The 20,417-nt window shown below is 40.8% G+C and overlaps 1 protein-coding gene across 1 annotated transcript in view; it reads right to left on the reverse strand.

The window, feature by feature from the left end:
- LOC127566863 (collagen alpha-1(II) chain-like) overlaps positions 1–20,417 on the reverse strand; it is an 82,435-nt gene that overhangs the window by 16,225 nt on the left and 45,793 nt on the right. Inside the window, 13 exon segments of the mRNA XM_052009361.1 lie at positions 5,045–5,152; positions 5,638–5,799; positions 6,775–6,828; positions 9,063–9,116; positions 9,206–9,313; positions 11,502–11,555; positions 16,078–16,131; positions 16,329–16,382; positions 17,635–17,688; positions 18,382–18,408; positions 18,410–18,480; positions 18,574–18,595; positions 18,597–18,673. Of these exon segments, the coding sequence (XP_051865321.1) occupies positions 5,045–5,152; positions 5,638–5,799; positions 6,775–6,828; positions 9,063–9,116; positions 9,206–9,313; positions 11,502–11,555; positions 16,078–16,131; positions 16,329–16,382; positions 17,635–17,688; positions 18,382–18,408; positions 18,410–18,480; positions 18,574–18,595; positions 18,597–18,673 (899 nt within the window).

Consider the following 20,417-nt stretch of genomic DNA (forward strand, 5'->3'; position numbering starts at 1 on the left):
ATGTTTCCTGTACATAAATGATTCCAGTGGATGATTTGCTCAGACAAGCGTGTCTGCACTTAAGCAGATCCTATGAGGTCAATATCCTCAGATATTGCATCAGAGCCAGTAACCATGCTGGGCTTTTGCTCAGTAGATGATTAATGCGCCCTCTTGCTCCTCCTCATCCGTGAACCGCGACTTACCCTGAAGTTCCTCCTAAACCTCACTATCTATGTCCTTTGAAGTGTGTAGCTGTACTTGGTGTTTGGCATAGTGATTGTGATACAAAGTGCTGTGATAGTGGCCTTTCTTGCAGATACTGCTACACTCTGTTTTTCCATTTCTGTGAAAAGAGAAGATAATGTGTCATTCCATGGTATTACCTGCACTGTTACTTAGGTTAGCATGTGCCTGATTGACAGTTATTTAACAGATCAAAATGATACAACAAAAACATTATAATACTAGCCATGAACTTGTTGGAAGCTTCCAGCTTTGTCGTCCCCCACTCCCTCTATACTCTCCCTGTATATTATTTCCAAAGTGTCGTTCTCGAATAGGGTAGGGGGCTTGAATTGGCTGGGTCCAATGCAGCATTGTTCTCACTGATTGAAGGCCATCTTGTCCTGCAAGTAGAAGAACAGTATTGGTATATTGAATGCACCCAGAGCACTGACAGTTGCACATGCAGTTGCACAGTTCCTGTGGCGTACGAGATGTTTTCATTGAATGGGTATCACCCTGCTAGATTCACTTCCAAACAGTCATTGTCTACATCCCCTTTTGGAAATGTTGTATACACAGATTTGCACCAGCACTTCATAACTTATATATACATGTCCCCATTCATGCTAACCATTCATTGCCCTTGTATCTCATGGCAGTGCTGGACAAGTGAACTTCCTCATACCAGTTTTCAGAGAGAAGCAGGAAAGAATGAGAAGCTTGCCAGGGTTGACTTTCTTGCATGTCCACTTATGGCAGGTGCATATTAATATTATTGACTTACCTTAGCCGATTTCTTGAGATCTCTCATCTTCTTCCTAACATCTTGCCAGGTTCGGTGAATTCTGGAAACAGCATTTACATACTCCACGATTTCTTTCCATACCTGCTGAACCAGGTTTCTCTGAGAAGGAGCGGCCCTCCATGCAGTATATGCTCGCTCACTTCTTTAATTAAAGCCTTTAGCGCCTTGTTGTCAAAATGGTACTTCCTGTGTCTGGTACACTCCATTGTCCGAGGAAAATTGCTGTGGAAATAGCTGCACTGGGCTGACACGCGCAAGATCAATGCTTTAAGCAGCTGCTTAGCGCTCAACCTACACCACCAAAAACAGGTTAACTGATCATTCATATCATTTGCTGTTTGTAAATTTGCTGCTGCATTTTGCAACATAACAACAATCACATCAGTTCAGAAATAATCTGTTGCATCTTTAGCGCTTTTGAGATGTTTCTGCAAGACACGGTAAAGCATTATACAAACCTTTCTTTAAACAAAGTGCTGGCATCATGATTGATGCTGTGCTTTCATTAGATGCTGCATTTTGCGATCATTATAGCGCATTATAAAAATTCAGCCAGATTGTGCATTACAACCCTTACAGCTCTTATGAAATCCTCCGCAATCTGCTGTTAAACTTTTATGTGTGCAAAAATAATAATTGCTTGCCTTTAAACTGCACCTCTAAATGACAAATAGGTACAGCCCTTGACCAGTTTCTGATGTATTATGGCGCACAGAATCTAGTTTTATGAAAATTTCCTTGCACATTTTAGCAGAATATATATCACATTTAACAGTACATCTTAAATATCACAACAGTTTCCAAAATTTGTCTTGGATCAGTATCTTGAAAATGTTTAAGGCACCGCAGAATGTGATCCAATAATTTCTATGACCCAGAACTCAATATTATCCAGTTCCTAATATAATCAAGTACTCAATGTGATTCAGTGCCCAATGGGGTCCAATACCCAACATGCTCCAGTACTCGTGTGATCCAGTGTTCAATAATGACCCAGTATACAATGTAATCCAGTTCATTATGTGGTTCAGAGCAAGGTGAGATCAGGTGCACAATGTGATCCAGTGCACAGTATAATCAAATACACAATGTGAATCAGTACATCTCAGTTTTGTGAGCTTGACATATTGTGACCTACTATGGCACTGTTCCCAATACTATATATTTTACAGGATTGGTCCCCATTTGTATAAAATACAGGGCTGGCCCTACCTTTCCTTTGGATTCTTCAAGGATGGATCCTATTCTGTACATGGTACAGAGCTGCCTATACTACTTGTACACACTACCAGATTGGTCCTAAATATATAATCTTACACTGTACACAGCACTGGACTAGTTCTTTTACTGTGTACACTGAAGGACTGGCCCCTATACTGCATGTGTTTAGACTGTTTCCTATACATTTTATTAAGTTGTTTGCAATATATAGGTTCCACAGGAAATTCCTCTATACAGTCCATTTTACAGGACAGATATACAGTCCATTCTATAGGACAGATATACAGTAAAGGTCTACATACTGTACATCCTACAGGGCTGGTTCTCAAACAGTACAATCTGCAGAGCTGTTCTAATATAATAAACATCCTAGATGCTGGTACTGTACAGGACTGGCTTTATATTCTGTGCATATGTTCATACCGCGGGTGATCTCTATACTGTACATATTAGAGGACTGGAGCCTATATATTCTGCGAGACTGGTCTCTATGCTACATACCTACAATACTGGTTCAGGACTGGTCACTATACTGTGCATCAACAAGAAAGGTGCCCAGAATGCACATTCTCTGGGGCTGGACTCCGTAATGTAAATACTGCAAGCCTGGTCTTTATATTGTAGAGTCTACATGACTGCTCACAAGTTTGTGCATTCTATGGGTCTGATCCCTGCACTGTGCATTACTATGGACCCATTCCCCATGCTGTCAATACTGCAGGGCTAGCCTCTATACTGCTCACGCTACAGGATTGGTCCCTACACTGCACATTCTGTACTGTGTACCTTTCAGGGCTGGTCCCTAGACTTTACATATTACAAGACTGGTCCCTATACTATACATCTTATGGGGTTAGTCTCTGTATTGTACATGCAATTCTGGTCCCATACTGTACATCATACTGTGTCGGTGTCTATCCTGTACATACCATGGAACTTGTCTCTGTGCTGCATATTCTATTCTACAGGGCTTGTCTCCATTCTGGACATTCTGTAGGATTAGTCCCCAGACTATATATTTTACAGACCTAATCTCCATACTGTTTATTCCACAATCCTGGTCTATAAACAGTATTTATAACATGACCAATTCCTATTATCTACATTCTCTGAGGCCAGTCTTTATAAAATTGCTTCCATTACTATATATAACACACACCTGATCTCTGTACTGTAAATACTAACGATTGGTCCCTAAACTACACATTATGTACACATTATACAGCAGGGGTAATGTATATTATTCAGTTCTGATCCCTACGCTTTATATCATATCCAGCTGGTTACTATATAGTATATACTGCAGGACTAATCCCTATGCTGGTCATTGTGCATGGCTGGTCCCTTTACTGTACAACATAAAGGTTCCAACACCATATGTTCGAAAAAGTTGTTCTCTATACTGTACTTGCTACAGGTCTGGTCCCTATACTGTATCTTGTGGGACTCATCTCTGTAGGGACACACTATAGATCTGGTTCCTACATTGTACATTCTACAAGGCTGGTTTCTACACCACATATTGCAAGACTAGTCCCTAAGTCACACATTTTACATGGCCAGTCCTTCTGCTATACATTATATAGGTGATGTCCCTGTACAATACATTCTAAGGCAAGTCTAAGGCAATACATTACTCTATAACGTACAGACAAGTCTATTCACTATACTGTACATATTACAGTGTAGGTCTCTGTACTGAACTTACTACAGGACTGGTCTCCATATTGAATATTTTATGGGGCTCATCTCTATGTTGTTCATACTATAGGCCTACAGGGTTGGTAATTGTACAGAACATACTTCAGCACCAATCTCTATAATGCACTTTCAACATGGCTGGTCCCTCTAATGTACATTATAAAGGACTTATTTCTATACCATATATTCTTAGAATCTGATCATCCCTTTACTGCACACTCTACAGAATAGATCTATATGCTGTACTTACTATAGTACTGGTTCCTATACTAAACATGCTACAGTGCTTATCCCTATACTGTACAATTTATGCGGCTGGGCTCTATACTGTAAATTTTACAGGACTTGTCTCTGTACTATGCATCCTACAGGCCTGGTCTCTATACTGCAATTTTGAAAGGCTTTATCATCATACATTCTATAGTTCTGGTCTATAAACTATTCATTCAGCAGAAGTGAGTCCCTTTTCTGTACATTCTACTAAGCTGCGTTTTGTACTGTTCATACTACAAGACTGGTCTGTATGATGTATGTTCTACAATGTTGCTCCCTGGACTGTACATCTTATAGGTCTACATGTATATGTAAGACACCCTATTCTGCAGACATTATCTCTACCCTGTACATATTACAGGACTGATCCCTGCACTATACACTCTGTCTCACTATATGACCCTGATACCATACATTCTATAGGCATGGCCTCTGTACTGAAAACTGCACAGGATAGGCTTCTATATACTCTACAGAGCAGGTTCTTCTACTGTACTTACTACAGGACTGGTCCCAATACTGCATTTTCTATGGCCCTGTGTTCTCTATATCATTTGGATTGTCTCTCCTTTTCAATATTACTGAATGTCTTGTTATTTTACAGTATATATTACTTCATGCTCCATTTTGTTTTTATAATTAATTAGTGGGTGATGAATTGAGCCAAAGATGCTCTGGATCTTTCGAGTATGGACATTGTTGAATTTGATTAGTTTTGACTATTACTGAGAGCACAACACAACCCTAATTAAGTGAATCATTTTTCTTAGTGAAGTTGGGACTAACTATACAGAAGGTGAAGGGAGGCAGTTTTATGTAATGTTGTGCTATACTTACAGAAGGACCAGGGAGACCTGGGAAACCTCTTTCTCCACGCTGACCAGGAAGACCTACAATACCACGCTGACCAGACAGACCTTGTGGACCTGAAGGACCATCAGGACCCTACCAAAGAATAAAAGACAACAACACTTAGTATGCATGGTTTATTCTATGTTTCCTTATGACATAGAAAGAGGCTATTCAGCCCTTTGTTTATGCCAGCCCTCAGAGCAATCCCATTCCCCCACTGATTTTTTTCATAACTTATTTTTGCAACATTCCCATGAACTCCCCCCAGATTCCACCACCTACGTACGCTAGGGGCAATCTACAGTGTCCAATTAACCAATCCACACCAGAGCACCTGGAGGAAACCCACGCGGTCAGATGGAGAACGTGCAAACTTCACACAGACAGCACCAGAGGTCGGGATCGAACCTGAGTTACTGGAGCTGTGAGGTAGCAGCTCTATTAGTTGCACCACTGTGTAGCCCTTTACACTGTGCAATTATTAAAACAAGAGAAAAAAAATGTAACAAAACACTGACATAAATGTAAAATAAAGCAGGCATTTGTCAGTGTTTTATTTTCTCTTATTCTATACTTACAGGAGGACCATCTTCTCCAGGTTCTCCTTTCTCACCAGGAGCACCAGCAGGGCCTTGAAGACCAGGGTCACCAGCGCGCCCAGCTTGGCCAGGATCGCCACGCAGACCTTTAGGACCATCTTTACCAGGAGCACCTGGAGGACCCACTGGGCCAGGGTTGCCCTACATTAAGAGAAGCAGGAATTAACAAAAGAAATTTAACATCAAGAATGGTGGGGATAAAGTAAAAGAATTTCAACTGAGCCTTCAATTACATCAAAAATGTTACAATGTGCCTTTCAACACTGGCTGATTTACTGAATTGCTGTAAAACATATTGATTTAAAATAAGCCCTTCAGTGCACTTAATTTCATATCCATTTTTTTCTGAATTTACACTATGATGAGAATAGGAATTCTATATTTGTGTTCCAATTAAACTTTCTCCAGCTAATCTGTTTATCTGTCAAAATATTTGCAAGACAAAACAGTACGTGATACACTGGATAGGCCTACCACCAATCTATTCTCATCTAGCCTCACAGCCCAAAAGTTATTAAAATTAATTTCTGACATCTAAATTGCACATATCTTCAATCCTCTGTCAAAGGCAGTAGTTCACTACACAGCCAATCAAATATGGCCAGTTCTCGATTATCTGCCAAGTTCCATTCTCTACTAGGGGTGGGATTGTGAGTTGTCCCCTCCATTTTGCTGATAACTACATTCGATCATGTCATAGATTCATTTTTTCTGACTTCTGGAAAGAGGAATGATTTCATACTCCACCATTTACACCCCACTTCATGAAGTATTGTTCCATTGCATACACAATTCCCAATCTTTATTTGAGATCATAGGCAGTTTAGTCTGGGCTAGCAACCTTGGAAAGTATCACAGCCAAGCTTGTTGCTGATCTTTATTTCATATCCTTACACCTATATACTAGTAGGTGTCACTGGTGAGCAGAGAAAAATCCTGACTATCTTCACGTTCCACAACTAGCCCCAAGCACTGAGCTCAATTGCAATGCCCTATTGCCATCGCAATCTTTTAAAAAAAAATCAGTTGGGTGCTTTTTTTGTTCTATCACTTATTTCCCAAGGATAATTTGTATCCATATATTCAAAAGCAACGTCAATCTTGAGTGTCACTTACATTAGGACCAGGAGGACCAACTCGACCAGCAGCACCAGGGAAACCAGTTGCACCCTAAGAAAGAGAAAAAAGAATTTGAAGGTGAGACATCACTTCAATTTACATTAATGCTGAGTTGGCATACACCATGCATTGTGGCTTTAGTACCAATCTTCTCTCTGTATATAATGAATAATACTACCACCATTGCTCCTATGAATAACACCTCACTTCCAAAAACACTTCATCCTCCATAAGGGGTCACTGTACAAATTGCAATGTCTGGCTTGGAACATGCATGGTCATCACTAGGATGGGTATAGACTAAGATTATTAAATAAACCAGAGGACATGATGCACCTCTGCTACAGGGGTCAGGAGAGGCTAAAATTTAGGCAGTGGTTAAATGGGTGGAAGATGGGTAAGGTGTGCATGGGCTATGAAAAAGGATTAAATGGATGTATACAGTCCACAATAGAGTACAATGTAAATAGGGTATGGATGAGGATTGAATGGGCAAATTGAGCCTACGATAGGGTAGACCATACACATGTTGTGGATGGAGTTAAATAGGCAGATGTGAAAGAGAGTACAAAAGCTGTTGAAGAGGATTAAAGTGGTTGATCTTCTGGTGGTGAGGGGGACAGAGGGTTGGAAAAGTAAGTCTGAAAAGGTTCTGAGGAAGAGGTGGGGAAATAACTTCAAGGGGAAACCACCTGAGCCAGGATCCCATCCTCAGCCCAGTATGTGTTGTGGAAGATTACCTGGAAGTCGTGCAGAAACCGCTTTCTCAGGCACATTGAAGGCCTGCTTCACGATAAGCAGGCAGTTGACAGTGTGGGCAGCTTAGATGACACAGGAAATCCCGGAAATGGTGTTTGACATGCAATACGCATGTCACTCAACACAATGAATGTCCCAATTTTCATTAACATTAAATTGTTGATGGAAATTGAATAACAGCGCACAAAAATGGAATGCTGCGTGATCCAATTTCTCGACATGTATGGAGCAAACATCATGGTCCAGCTTCAACATATTTAAGTTTTCAACATATTTAAGTTACACAGCTACACAGGATAACATAGCTCTGCCTGATCTGTTGGAACCTACAATTTGGAATAATAATGAAACTTAAGATGCCAAGCAAACTGAAGTAATTACTGAGAATTAGTTGAGAATTGAGAATTCTCAAATATTGAGAACTACTGAGGTAATTCTCAAAGGGCTTTATAAGTTTAAGAGCTAGTTGTTTGTTTCCGGCTCCTGGAAATTTCTAGCAGCTTCCTGTTTGGAACTGGTCATGTTATCTAATGGTTCCCAGTAGTGCTTTGGTTTCAGTCTCCAGCTGTTTGTTGCTGGCTCCCAACAATTTTTAGCTGATTCCAAATTTTAGCTCTCATTTCTTGGGATCAGAGTCCCAAATCTTAACTGCCAGGTACTGACGTTTGGCTGACAACTTCTAGCTATTGGCCCGAAGAACCATTCTCCAGACTCTAGGCTCCCATCTTCTAGATTTAGCCTCCCAAATGGGGGTTTCCAGATTATGGGTACCTCCTACCTCAAAATTACAATTCACATGGGCACCTAGCAACCTTCTGTTCTTAGTTCCCAACACCTGCTTTCTGGTTCCCAGCACTTCCCTGGATTCTAATTCCAGAAACCAACTGGACCTTGTCTTCCAACCAGGCAGAGTACAGCCTTCGGGATTCAACAGTGACTTTAACAGTTTCAGATAATCTGTCTTTCCAGCTTTGTATCTCATGATTCTTGGTAATTTTGGATCTGATTCACATCTTCCTATTTATACCCCACCCTTGACATATGTTTTGATGTTCACTACTTTAGTACCCTCTTTCAGCTAGCTCCATCTCCAGCTGGGTCATTCAGTCTATCCTGGGCTCCAGTTTATCACAGACCTCTTTCGTTCTCTTCACCCCTTCCCACTTCTCTGCAACTTAAAGTGGTATCATTTCTAACTTTCCCAGTTCCGATGGAAGGTCATTGACTCAAAATATTAACTGGCAGCTGAATATAGCCAACATTTTCTGTTTTACTTAAGAAGGTATGCAGATTTCTGGATATTCTGTATATGAAATAATCTACCCACATGATCTGGACAAGATAATCACATTCACAAACATTCACACACAGGTGTCTGAAAGACATCCACGAAAGGAGAGCTAGAGATCTAAGGATCAGCTTAATGCCAAGATCTCACTGCAACATTGTAATAGCCTGTTGTTAAAAGGAATTATTATCTATTTTCATTTTGTTTTAAAGTTCAGATTGAATAAAACCATACTCACAGGAGGGCCTTGGGCACCACGAGCACCTTTAGGTCCAGTAACACCTGTTGGACCCTAAAATAAAGGAAAGAAGAAAGTAATTTCAATGTGATCGCATGTGAAAGTCATTTCTCTGCTAATTTATACTGTATTTCTTGCCTCACCTGTGGACCAGGAGCACCTGATGGACCCTGAGGACCAGGAGCGCCAGCATCACCTTTTTGTCCAGTTTCGCCAGGTTCTCCCTTGGGACCAGCCTGACCATCTGAACCCTGTTGGCAAGAATACATGGGAGTGTGAGCAACAGCTTAGAGTATTCTTTGGAGTCCAGTAATTTTGAATTTGTGACCTCAGCTAAATCTTAACAAAATACAATATGCAAATTCCTGCTTTTCTCAGCTAAAGTAAGGGCCCACATTAGCGATCTGACTTCCATCAGGGCATTAGTGCTAACTACAGCTCCAACATGACTTTTGCAACAGGTGCCATAACTGTTGAAGTGAGATCGTGACCAAGTCACTGGCCGTCCATATGAATTAAATAATAATTGTTATTATATTCTGTGAACTAACTCAATAAATAGCAAACAATAGGGACAATTTCAATCCCTCATCAGCTCAGGCAAGGATCCTGGAGGGAGATCTGGCCTTCATCTGCCAAGATGGGAATCTTATAGAAGATCTAGCCTCTATGCAGGGATCCTAGAGGGATTGGCTTCCATCAGCCAAGGCAGGGATCCAGAAGGAGGTCTGGCATTCTTTAGCTGAGGCAGGGATCCAAGAGGGAGATAGTTTCCCTCATCAAGCCAACCGTGGGGCTGGAGGAGGGCAGTTGGTCCAAGAGCCAATTGAGATTATTTTCTAGAAATGGGATTCAAAATTGATTGGTAAATGAAAAAATGGCAACTGCAATGATTTTTGTCATGTTTAACTTGGCACTGGAAATGCAACCACTTATTTCACCTGCGCCAATCTTAATATTGGTGCACTTCAACTGTATCATTTCATGTAGAGTGATAGAACCGTACAGCACAGAAATGGGCCTTTTTTGGCCCACCTCATCCATTTAGCCAAGCTATGCTAACCCCATGTGCCTGCATTAAGCCCATATCCTTCTACACCTTTCCTATTGAAGTACCTGTCCAAATGCCTTTTAAGCATTGTAAATGTATCTGCCTCCACCGCTTCCTCTGGCAGCTTGTTCCAGACATTCACCACCCTCTGTGTGAAAAAGTTACCCCTTATATTTCTTTTAAATTTCTCCCCTCTCACCTTAAACCTGTACCCTCTAGTTCTGGACTCCCCTGTCCTGGCAAAACAAAACTATCTACCTTATCTATATGCCTCTTCTAATTTTATAAATCTCTGTAAGGTCATTCCTCAGCCTCCTACACTCCAGTGAGAATAACTCAGCCTATCCAATCTTTCCTTATAACTACAGCCCTCCGTTCCTGATGAATCTGCACAGTTTGAGCAGGAAATTCAATCATGGGACAAATGTTAACTGATGATAGGTGGCCATACACAGAATGGCCATTTTTTTTTATTCATATATTACTGGAAGGGACTCCCATATAAGATCAGTAGTGGCATCCAGGTACAACCTTGCATGGAACCACCCACCCAGCCACCAGTCCTTTGCTCCAAGCCTTGGGTACCTGACTCCTTATCAATCCTCAGCTCTGATTTCTGATCTCCACTCACACCCTCGCCATAATCATCAATGAACTCTTTCCCACATTATTTCAAGCCCCTTTGGGCTTCCCAATCAGCACTCAACCACTGCCCTCGCTCTCCACTATTCCCAGTCGCCTTCACTGCCAGATACCCAGACGTCTGAGCCGGAAGTGGCACCCCTCACTCTCTGATAGTTGTAGCAGGCAGCACATTTTCAATTCTGAAAATGTCCAATGCCCTTTGGATCACCCTGAAGTCCCAAGACCTTCGGTGTCATTCATATTATGAGGATGGATCCACAACCCCCTACATGATTGTAGCCTGGCTGCATTACTCTGTTATAAAAAAGCATTCTCCAGTATCTAGGCCACGCTTTCTTGCTCAGGTCAGAAATTCTGAGTATATTCAACCTCCACTATCTCGGAAGAGATACCATTCTCCATTGTTTATGTTAGATCTTGGTCTCCATCAGATGAACACAATTGTACCTACACCATCCAGAGAATCTGGAGGGAGGATCATAGCTCAAACAGCCAGCAAGAAGTTATACCCAATTACATGGGGCAAATTATTCTTCCCTTCAGCTTCTGGATGAAATAGCATTAATACTACCCTATAAGGGGATATTGATGCCACTGGTATAGATAGCCATTGGCCATGCATCTGAAGCAATAATTACCCAAATTAAATTGTATGGATAAAACATTTATCTTTGTGTAGAGCACTAATATGCATCTATAATTTATTCAGACAGTTATCTGATTCTTTCTGAGTCTATACTTACAGGGGGACCAGCAAAGCCAGCAGGACCAGGAGGACCTGTCTCACCACGTTCACCCTGAAATACAAAGGTAGCAGGTTATACATAGCTAATAATGATGGCAGTAAATAATCCAATGTTATTAAGGATGCTGACCAATGGAGATTGTAGTCCAAAGGATTTTTGTTAATACTCAGCCGTTTTGTGAAAAACTTGTTATTTCACAGCAAAAAAAACTGAAAGTTCACACAGAATAGTAAGTTAGATTTGGGCTGAAAGGACCTAGCTTTAAATATTATGTGTCCAGAACTGAACAAAATATATAAAGTAGTTGATGTCCTGTTACATTTCCTCATCATCAAGTCCTGTCCTCAACTGAGCATGGATGCAATTTACTCCCACTTTAAGCTTAAACAAAAACTTCTGGTAAACGTGCAATTTCTAAAAGCATTCTGTATTGAAAGGAGTTAACTTACACAATCTGTCATTTTATATCTTCTTTGTACATATCTATGCAGATATTTACAATGGAAACTGATTTTGTTAAATTAGCTTGGATTTTAGAATTTTGGTATGGATACAATCTCTAAGGTGTTATAATAGATACCACTTCTTGAATATTTTAAAGTAACAAAATCATAAATAATATTTGGCAATAGCTACCAAGCATACATAATATCCAAAGGTGATCAAATTCTCAGAAAATGCTATAGTGTATTAAAAGGCACTTGTGGAAACAATTTGTCCTGGGAACTAGTTAGATTATGTTGCAATAATGGTTGCAATAGCATTGAATGCACACCAGTGTTAAAGGAGCAAATATGTACTTTTGAATCCAGAGGCCAAGTAGCATAATTGGGAAACCCTTTCAGGTTTCCCAACCTTAGAGTGTTTCATTCACATCCCAGTCTCACATTGGCCAACCCTCAAGTGATCAGGCAGTACACATCATAAGCTGGTCAATACAAATCAAAATTAATAACTTCAAGTTGACCCATTCCAGGTTGGTATTGACTTTGTACCCTTTTGCTCATGCATACCTTTATTTCCTCTAAATTTGATTATTCCAAACCACTCCTTGCCACTCCTCTCATATTCTGCCCTTTATTCAAGACTCTTCTGCATGTATCATAACTCACATAAACTTCCATTCACCCATTTCTCCAATGCTTGCTGATCTCTATTAACTCCAGGTTAAACAAAATCTCAGTTTTAAAATTCTTAGCCTTATTTCTAAATTCCTCCATGCTCTCGCCTCATCCTATTTCTTTAGACTCCCCCAACCCTACAACCCTGAGATATCTGCACTCCTTCAGTTCTGGCCTTGAGCATCCCGTATTTTAGTTACTCCACTACTGGTGAACTTGGCTTCAGTTGCCTTGGCCCTAAGCGCTGGAATTCCTTCTCCAAACCTTTCTGCTTTGCTACTGTTCCTTTCTCCTTAAAAATCTCTCTGAATAAACTTTAAGTAACCTACCCTAATATCTCCTTATATAGCTAGATGTCAAATCTTGTTTGCTAACACTCCTGTGAAACACCATGGGGCTATAAAAAATGTGTCTTATAGATAGAAGTTGTTGCTGCTCATGGTGTCTTGGAAGTTTGCAGCACAAAGTGAGAACATTTTGCTATTCACGTCTATGCCATCAAAAATGGACCTATGGTTACGCACACTGCCCAGCTCTTGCTCTAAGACCTGTATACTGCCTTTCAAATGCCCTGTTCGATGCCTTTTAAGTGCGGCGAGGGTTTCTGACTCCACTACCCTTCAGGAAGTAAGTTCCAGACCCCCACCACTCTTTAGGTAAAAAAACATTTCCTCAATTCTCCTCTAATCTTTCTACCACTTACTTAATCTATGCTCCCAAGTTATCAACCTCACTGCTATGGGAAAGAGGTCCTTCCTGTTCACCCTGTCCAGACTTGTCAAAATTTGACACATTAAATCTTTGCTCATCCTCCTTTGTTCCAAGCCTAGTCAGTCTCTCTTCGTAACTGTAATTTTCTAACCCTGGCGATGCCCCTGTAAATCTCCTCTACACTCTCTCCAATGGAAGTACGTCTTGCTTATAGTGGGGTGATCAGAAATGTACAGACTACTCTAGTTGTGACCTAATATTTTATACAGTTCAAGCATGACTGCCCTGCACTCATATATTCTACATCTCAGCTAATAAAGACAAGTGTCCTTATGCCTTCTTATGTCATCTTATCTACATGTGCAGCTTCCTTCACAGACCTGAACACATGAAGTCCAAGATCTCACTGTTCCTCTGCACTTCTTTATGTGCTTCCATAACCTACAAGTCTTAGGGGAAATCTTACTGTTTATCATACATTCCTTCACCTTGTTTATGCATTACCTCACACTTCTCTGGATTGAATTCTATTTCCCTCCTTAATAGTCCACTGATGTTTTCTTGCAGCCTACAACTTCCTTCTTCACTCTCAACCACATTGCCAATTTTAGTAATGAATCAAGGCCCCTACATTTAAGTCCACGTCATTAATATACATCAGAAAAGCAAGAGGCCTAGTATTGAGCAAATGGAACCCAGGCTTCCAGTCATTGAAGATGTTGGTTATTAACCTTTGTTTTTTTCCCCACTGAGCCAATATTTGATCCAACTTGCAACCTTTTGTGGAATCCCATGGGGTTTCACTATCCTGATCAGCCAAGTGAGACTTTGTTTAATGCCATTCCTAAACATATTAAATGTGTTACCCTCAGTGACCTTCCTTGTAATCACCTCAAAATCTTCAATCAAGTTACTGATGATATATCATCAGTAACTTTCCAAAGTTACTTTCCTTGATTAGTCTGTGCCACTCTAGATACTGATTTATGTTGTCCCTCATAATTATATCCAACAACCTGCCCACCACCAATGTTAGCCTGAATGTTACTCAGTCTATCCCCTTCTCCTTTATTAGACAACAGTACAACACTTCTTTTAAAAGCTTTGTTTATATTTTTATCAATGCTTGGCAATTTATCCACTTTTAAAGACGCTAAAGCTCTTAATATGTCCACACGCTGCTTAATTCATATTTTATTATTCTTCCTGCTTCATGGTGTGTGTCTCTATTATCCACCCCTTCCATGAAATCAGATGCAAATTATTCATTTGGAACGATATACGTTTCTTGCCTCCACAAACAGGCTTTGGTATCTAATAGAACCTACACTTTCCTTATTACAGTCTTTCCTTTCACAAAAAAAATGTCTTTGTCCTTTTAACTATGCTAATTCTAACCAAAATGCTCTCCTCAGCCAGGGGAGACATCCTCCCTGCATCTAGCCTGTTGAGCCCTGTAAGAATTTTGTAAGTTTAAATCTCTCAGTCTTCTAAATTCTAGGGAATACAGGCTTGTCTACTCAATGTTTCCTCATATGGCAAACCTACCATCCCTTGAACCAGTCTAGTGAATCTTTATTATACTCCCTTTTTGGCAAGTTCATCTTTTTTTAGGTAGAGAGACTAACACTGTGCACAAAACTCCAAGTGTGTTCTCACCAAAGCCCTATATGAATAATTACAGCAAGACATCTTTGCTCCTGGCTTCAAATTTTCTTGTAATAAAGGCTAAAATACCATTTGCTTTCCTACTCATTTGCCTCACCTGCGTGCTGGCTTTCAGTGACTTGTGTACCAGCACATGAGCGTGAATTTGAAAATCTACAATACATTCAATGACTTTGCAGAGGAAAGAGAGATTGAAGATGTGATGGTAGTTTGGAAGGACAGAGGAATGAAGGGTTTTTGTGAGAAGTGTGATGTAGCACATATGAAGGAAAGGAGGATAGTACCTGAGAGAGAGAACCATTAAAAATATCAGTTTACAGGAAGTTAAGAAGGGAAGTTAGGTGGTCAGCAGTTTAATGGGAATAAGAGGTAGGCCTCATGGGCAAGATGAGTTTGGAGAGGGCACAAGTGAAGGTAAGAGAGAAACTTTAGAAAGATATGACTGGAGCTATGGTTGGAGACAACTTTATAAATGTTGAACCATGAATCATGAGCATTAGTTACAGGTTGAAATTCTCTAGTCCAACATTCTGTGGTCCAGCAACTCCCGTGGCCCAGCATGTTTTGAAGTGGTAGTACAGATCTATACTCATTAAGTAATTCTAATTAAGATCTAACTAAGATCTAAAATTAACTAAGATCTGTACTAATCTGTAGCCATTTAACCGATCAGTGCAAATTCTGTGATCTCAGCTGACAGCATTTCCAATTTAGGGGAACTTCAGGTTACGGACAGTTCTCAGAAAACTTATGTAACCTGGGGATTGTCTATACCTAAAAAGAATGGTTCTCCTGCTAAGAGGAAGATGATCGGGGGCAATTTCTGTGATCCAGATTTTCTGTGGTCTGGCGGCAATCAAGTGCTAGGTGTGACTAGAGAGTTTCAACCTGTATTAAATCTGCAGGGTGGAATTCTAGCATCTGTATAATTAGGCCCTGAAGGTAAATTCAGTGTACAGTGTACAAGCTCAGAGTACATGTGGGATTTTAAAAGATCTCATCAACTGCAATATTTTTGAAGAATTTTGCTCTGGTGTTAACAACAACAGAAGAATAAAATCTTTCACACTTACAGGAGCACCACGAGCACCAGCAGCACCTGTTGGACCACGAGGACCTGTCTCACCCTAAAGGAGACAGAAGAGGAAAGTGTTATTAAGATGCAGGGGGCAGCCACAGTAATAAACAGCAAAACATTGAAGCATTTCATTAAATATGTATTTTGTTTATTTAAGGTGAGAAGCAACATACAAGTAACCTCTGCAAATATTATTAAAAAAGGTTCCTTAACATTTTATACAAAGATAAAACTCAGTATTTTTACCTTCTCTCCATTGGGACCAGCTGGGCCAGGTGGACCAATTGGACCAGTTAAACCCTAGAATAAGAAAGAGAAGAAACAATCACACTAGATTTCAAAGTGAAGTTATAACACAGAGAGCTTACCAGTACAGGCATTGTTATTGATAACACATTTGTTAGAGACATCTTTTAGTCAGTAGTACTGTATACTTGAAAGCAGCAGGAATGAGAGGAACTGTACCCTGCATGACAGTCCCCTGGAAAGTGGATTGCATAGAGCCACATTTTTAGGTGCTATGTGATTCAGTTTCAATAAGAAATAAAACATAAAGGAAGATTCTGTTCTCAATGTGATTTTCATAGCTTGCATGCTTCAGGTGGGCCAATACACAGAGCAGCCCTGACATGAGCAATGGCATCCAATGGTGACCAAGGTGCACTTGGACACTACTTCCAGGATTTTCATGCAGAAACAGGTTTTCACAGTGTTTGTGGAGTCTTGTGCTAAGAACTTGTCTAAGGAGGGTCACCTTTAAGCAAAATACGTACCTGGCTCCTCCTTGGGCATCCCATACACATCCTATCTGTTTGTGGTGACAACTCCCACCACCAGCAAGCTCAGAACTACAGCTCAGTGATACTGCCTCCCCACTATCTCTTTGCCACCTCCCTCCCTGCAGACTACTGATCTACCAACCATTGTTCCATTCACTTGACCACCGACTCCAACCCAAGTTGCTGACCACTGTGCATACCCTTCCCCCACCAAAGCAACCTCTGGCAGTTTCTACCCTTCTACCAATCTCCCACCCTGACCCTCCCTCTGTTCTGTCCCCTCTACCAACCTACTGATCCCCCACACTGATTCTGGAAACTGACCCTTGCACCAACCTCCCCACTGACCTTCTTATGATCCCTGTCCCAACTCTTCTTTCAAACCCTGTCCACCTACAGCCACTTCCCATCACAAACCCTCCTCCAGACCCCTGGGCCTCCTTTCTCACTCCCCCTACCCTACTCCCCAGGCCCAGTCCTGGATTTACCCGATTTGCTTTAGGCAGTCCACCATTATAAAGCAGAAGTGTTTCCCAGTTTACAGACGATTCAACAGAGCACAATACGTAGGGCCTTGAATTTTGCAGTGGCCAAGGAATGCATCAGATTGGGTGAGTGTATCAGGTACAGGGTATAAATACAGGCCAAAATCTTCTATGTTCACAATGTATGTGGCACAATCCAGACTGCCAATCCTTTTTAAGCAACCCATTAATGAACACATCTGAATTGAAAACAATGTTGAAAATTTGAATGTGGAGTGTTTTACTTACTCGTGCGCCATCTTTGCCAGGTGCGCCCTCAGGACCTTTCTCGCCACTGTCACCCTGAGAAACAAATGAGAGAGGGGCAAATGAGTACTGTGCTTATAAAACAGTGAACTTTCATTTACTTTACTTCCTAATCTCCTTATAAACAATGTTTTTTTCCTTCATCATCAAACTTTATGCAAATCAGAATAATTTTAGTCCATAACCTTTATGACACTACTAGTGCTCAAAGTACTAAACCAGGCCTCTACAAGTATGAAAATTTGAGAATGTGAGAAATTTAACATACAGGAAGACTATTAGGCCCAAAAAGACTAGACCTTTTTGGTTGATCAACCCAGATCTGATTGCTGCCTTCTTGATCTCTTCTCTGGCTAGTTACATACCTGGTTGTTTACTGAACCTGCTGATGCTGTCTGTTTCAATGGCCTTCTCTAGTAACTTGTTCTGCCTCTAATTAACCTTTGTGCAAATATATTGTATACTCTCATCATTTTTCATATGCCTCCTACTAAGAAATTTGCATAATCAGCTTTGTTAATTCCTGTCTTCAAACTCTCAGCAAGCTTATGAAAAAGACCCTCTTCTAAGGAAAAGATGCAGGAACTCGGGCTAGAGTAAGAAATAGTGTAGCAATGCCAACAAATATAGCTAATAATAAATATTATGAGAATGACTTGTGGAAAATTGTGGTCCATTAGCGTCACACAAATCAATGAGGGTTAGGACAGGACTAAGTAGGAAACTTACTCTGTCGCCCTTTGGACCAGGGATTCCAGCCAGCACCCCTTTCGCCTGGCATACACTGAAGACCAGGAGGACCTTGAGCACCGTTGGGACCAGGAGCACACCTGCACCCTGTGAAATGAAACAGTTAGAGAAGGATCTTTATAAATGCTTAAACAAAATGCTAGTTTTCATAAGAGTAAAAGAAGAATCCTACCTTAGGACCATCAGCACCAGGAAGTACCTGGAAGACCACGGGGACCCTGCAGACCCTGGGAGCCTGGAGATCCACGTTCACCTGGGAACCACGTTCGCCCTGAGGACAAGGACAGACATGTCACTTACCAGGGGCTTTGCACAAAAGTAAAAACAAAGCACAGCTTGGATGAGTAACTGCAGTGCATTTTGTAGATGATACACACTGCAGCCACTGTGCACTGATGGTGGAGGGAGTGAATGCTTAGGTTGTTGGATGGGGTGTCAATCAAGTGGCCTGTTTTGTTCTGGATGGTGTTGCACTTCCTGAGATCTATTGGAACTGTACTCACCCAGGTAAGTGTAGAGTGTTCCATCACACTCTTGACTTTTGCCTTGTAGATGGTGGAAAGGCTGTGAGGTGTCAGGAGGTGAGTCACACTCCACAGGATACCCAGCCTCTGACCTGCTCTTGTAGCCACAGTACTTATGGGGCTGGTCCTGTTGAGTTTCAGGTCAATGGTGACCCTCCCTGGATGTTGATGGTGGGGGACAGTGATAGTATAGGGATATATGACATAAGAGGAATGTGAACCAGGATAGGAGCACGTAGCAGGATATGGACATGTAACAGGATATGGATACGTAACAATTAAGTGATAGGTAACAGTAGAATATGCAGTACAGAGGCATGTAAAAAAAGTGATCTGTAAAACTTATAGGTGTCTGTAACAATACAGGTGTCCCCAGTGTTATAGAGGGGTTGCATTCCAAGAAAACAGTCCGTACTGCGGTTTTCTGTAACGCGAAGCAGTACCATCTGTGCATGCATCAAGAAACGCGAGTTGAAAAAGAAATTTGGTGGGTTTTTTTCCACATAAATTCCGTGAGAGTGAATTTTATTACATATCTCAAATTTTTGGGTTGTGATTTGTGAATTCTGTGAGGGCAAATTTCTGTAACCCGAACAGCCATAATGCAGGATTTATCTGTATAAGGGGTTGTGTCAGTATGGGGTCTGTAACATGACATAGATGTATAGTAGTATAGAGATGCATAATACTGTCGGGGTCTGTACCATTAAAGGGGTGTGTAACAGTACAGAGGTTTGTAACATTATAGGAGTGTGTAGCACAATGGGGGTCTATAACAATATAGAGATGAGTAAAAACATAGGTGTCTGCAACATTTAGAAATATGCAACACGATAAGGATTATAAAAGCCTAAGGAAATTTAACCTTATACAGATCTGCAAAAGAACATGCAGAGTGATCTGTAAGATGATGAGGGTCTATAAAATTAAAAGGTTATGTAACAATATAGCGGGTTCTGTATCAGCATGTATATTTGTAACACTGTGGGATTTTGTATCAATATGGGAGGGGGTGGAGGGGGTGGTATGTCGTAACGTAGAAAATATTTAACACCATAGGGGCCTGTAACAGTATGGGGGGGGTGGCTCTGTAAATGTACATTGATTCTAATGGCAAGTGGGTATATATACTACGGCAGCTTATAATAGTGTTGTTGGTGGTGTGAATCAACAGTATAGATATATGCAACACTACATGGTTTTGGAGCACCACAGAAATCTGTAACAGTCCAAGAGGTATAGAACATTATAAGGGAGAGGTGTTTGTAACAATATAGACATATGCAACTCTATGGGGATCTGAAATACCATGGGGGTCAATAACATTATAGGAAGTCCATAACATTTTCGCTATGAGTAATACAATAGGGGAATGCAAAAATAAAGGAGCTTGTAACACTATTCGTCAGGAGAGGGCAGAATCTGTAAAAGTATAGTGGTTTGTAACACCAACCAGGTCTGTAACAGATTAGGAGCATCTATAACTGTTTT

The sequence above is a fragment of the Pristis pectinata genome, chromosome X (assembly GCF_009764475.1).
Source record: "Pristis pectinata isolate sPriPec2 chromosome X, sPriPec2.1.pri, whole genome shotgun sequence".
NCBI classification, from domain to species: Eukaryota; Metazoa; Chordata; class Chondrichthyes; order Rhinopristiformes; family Pristidae; genus Pristis; species Pristis pectinata.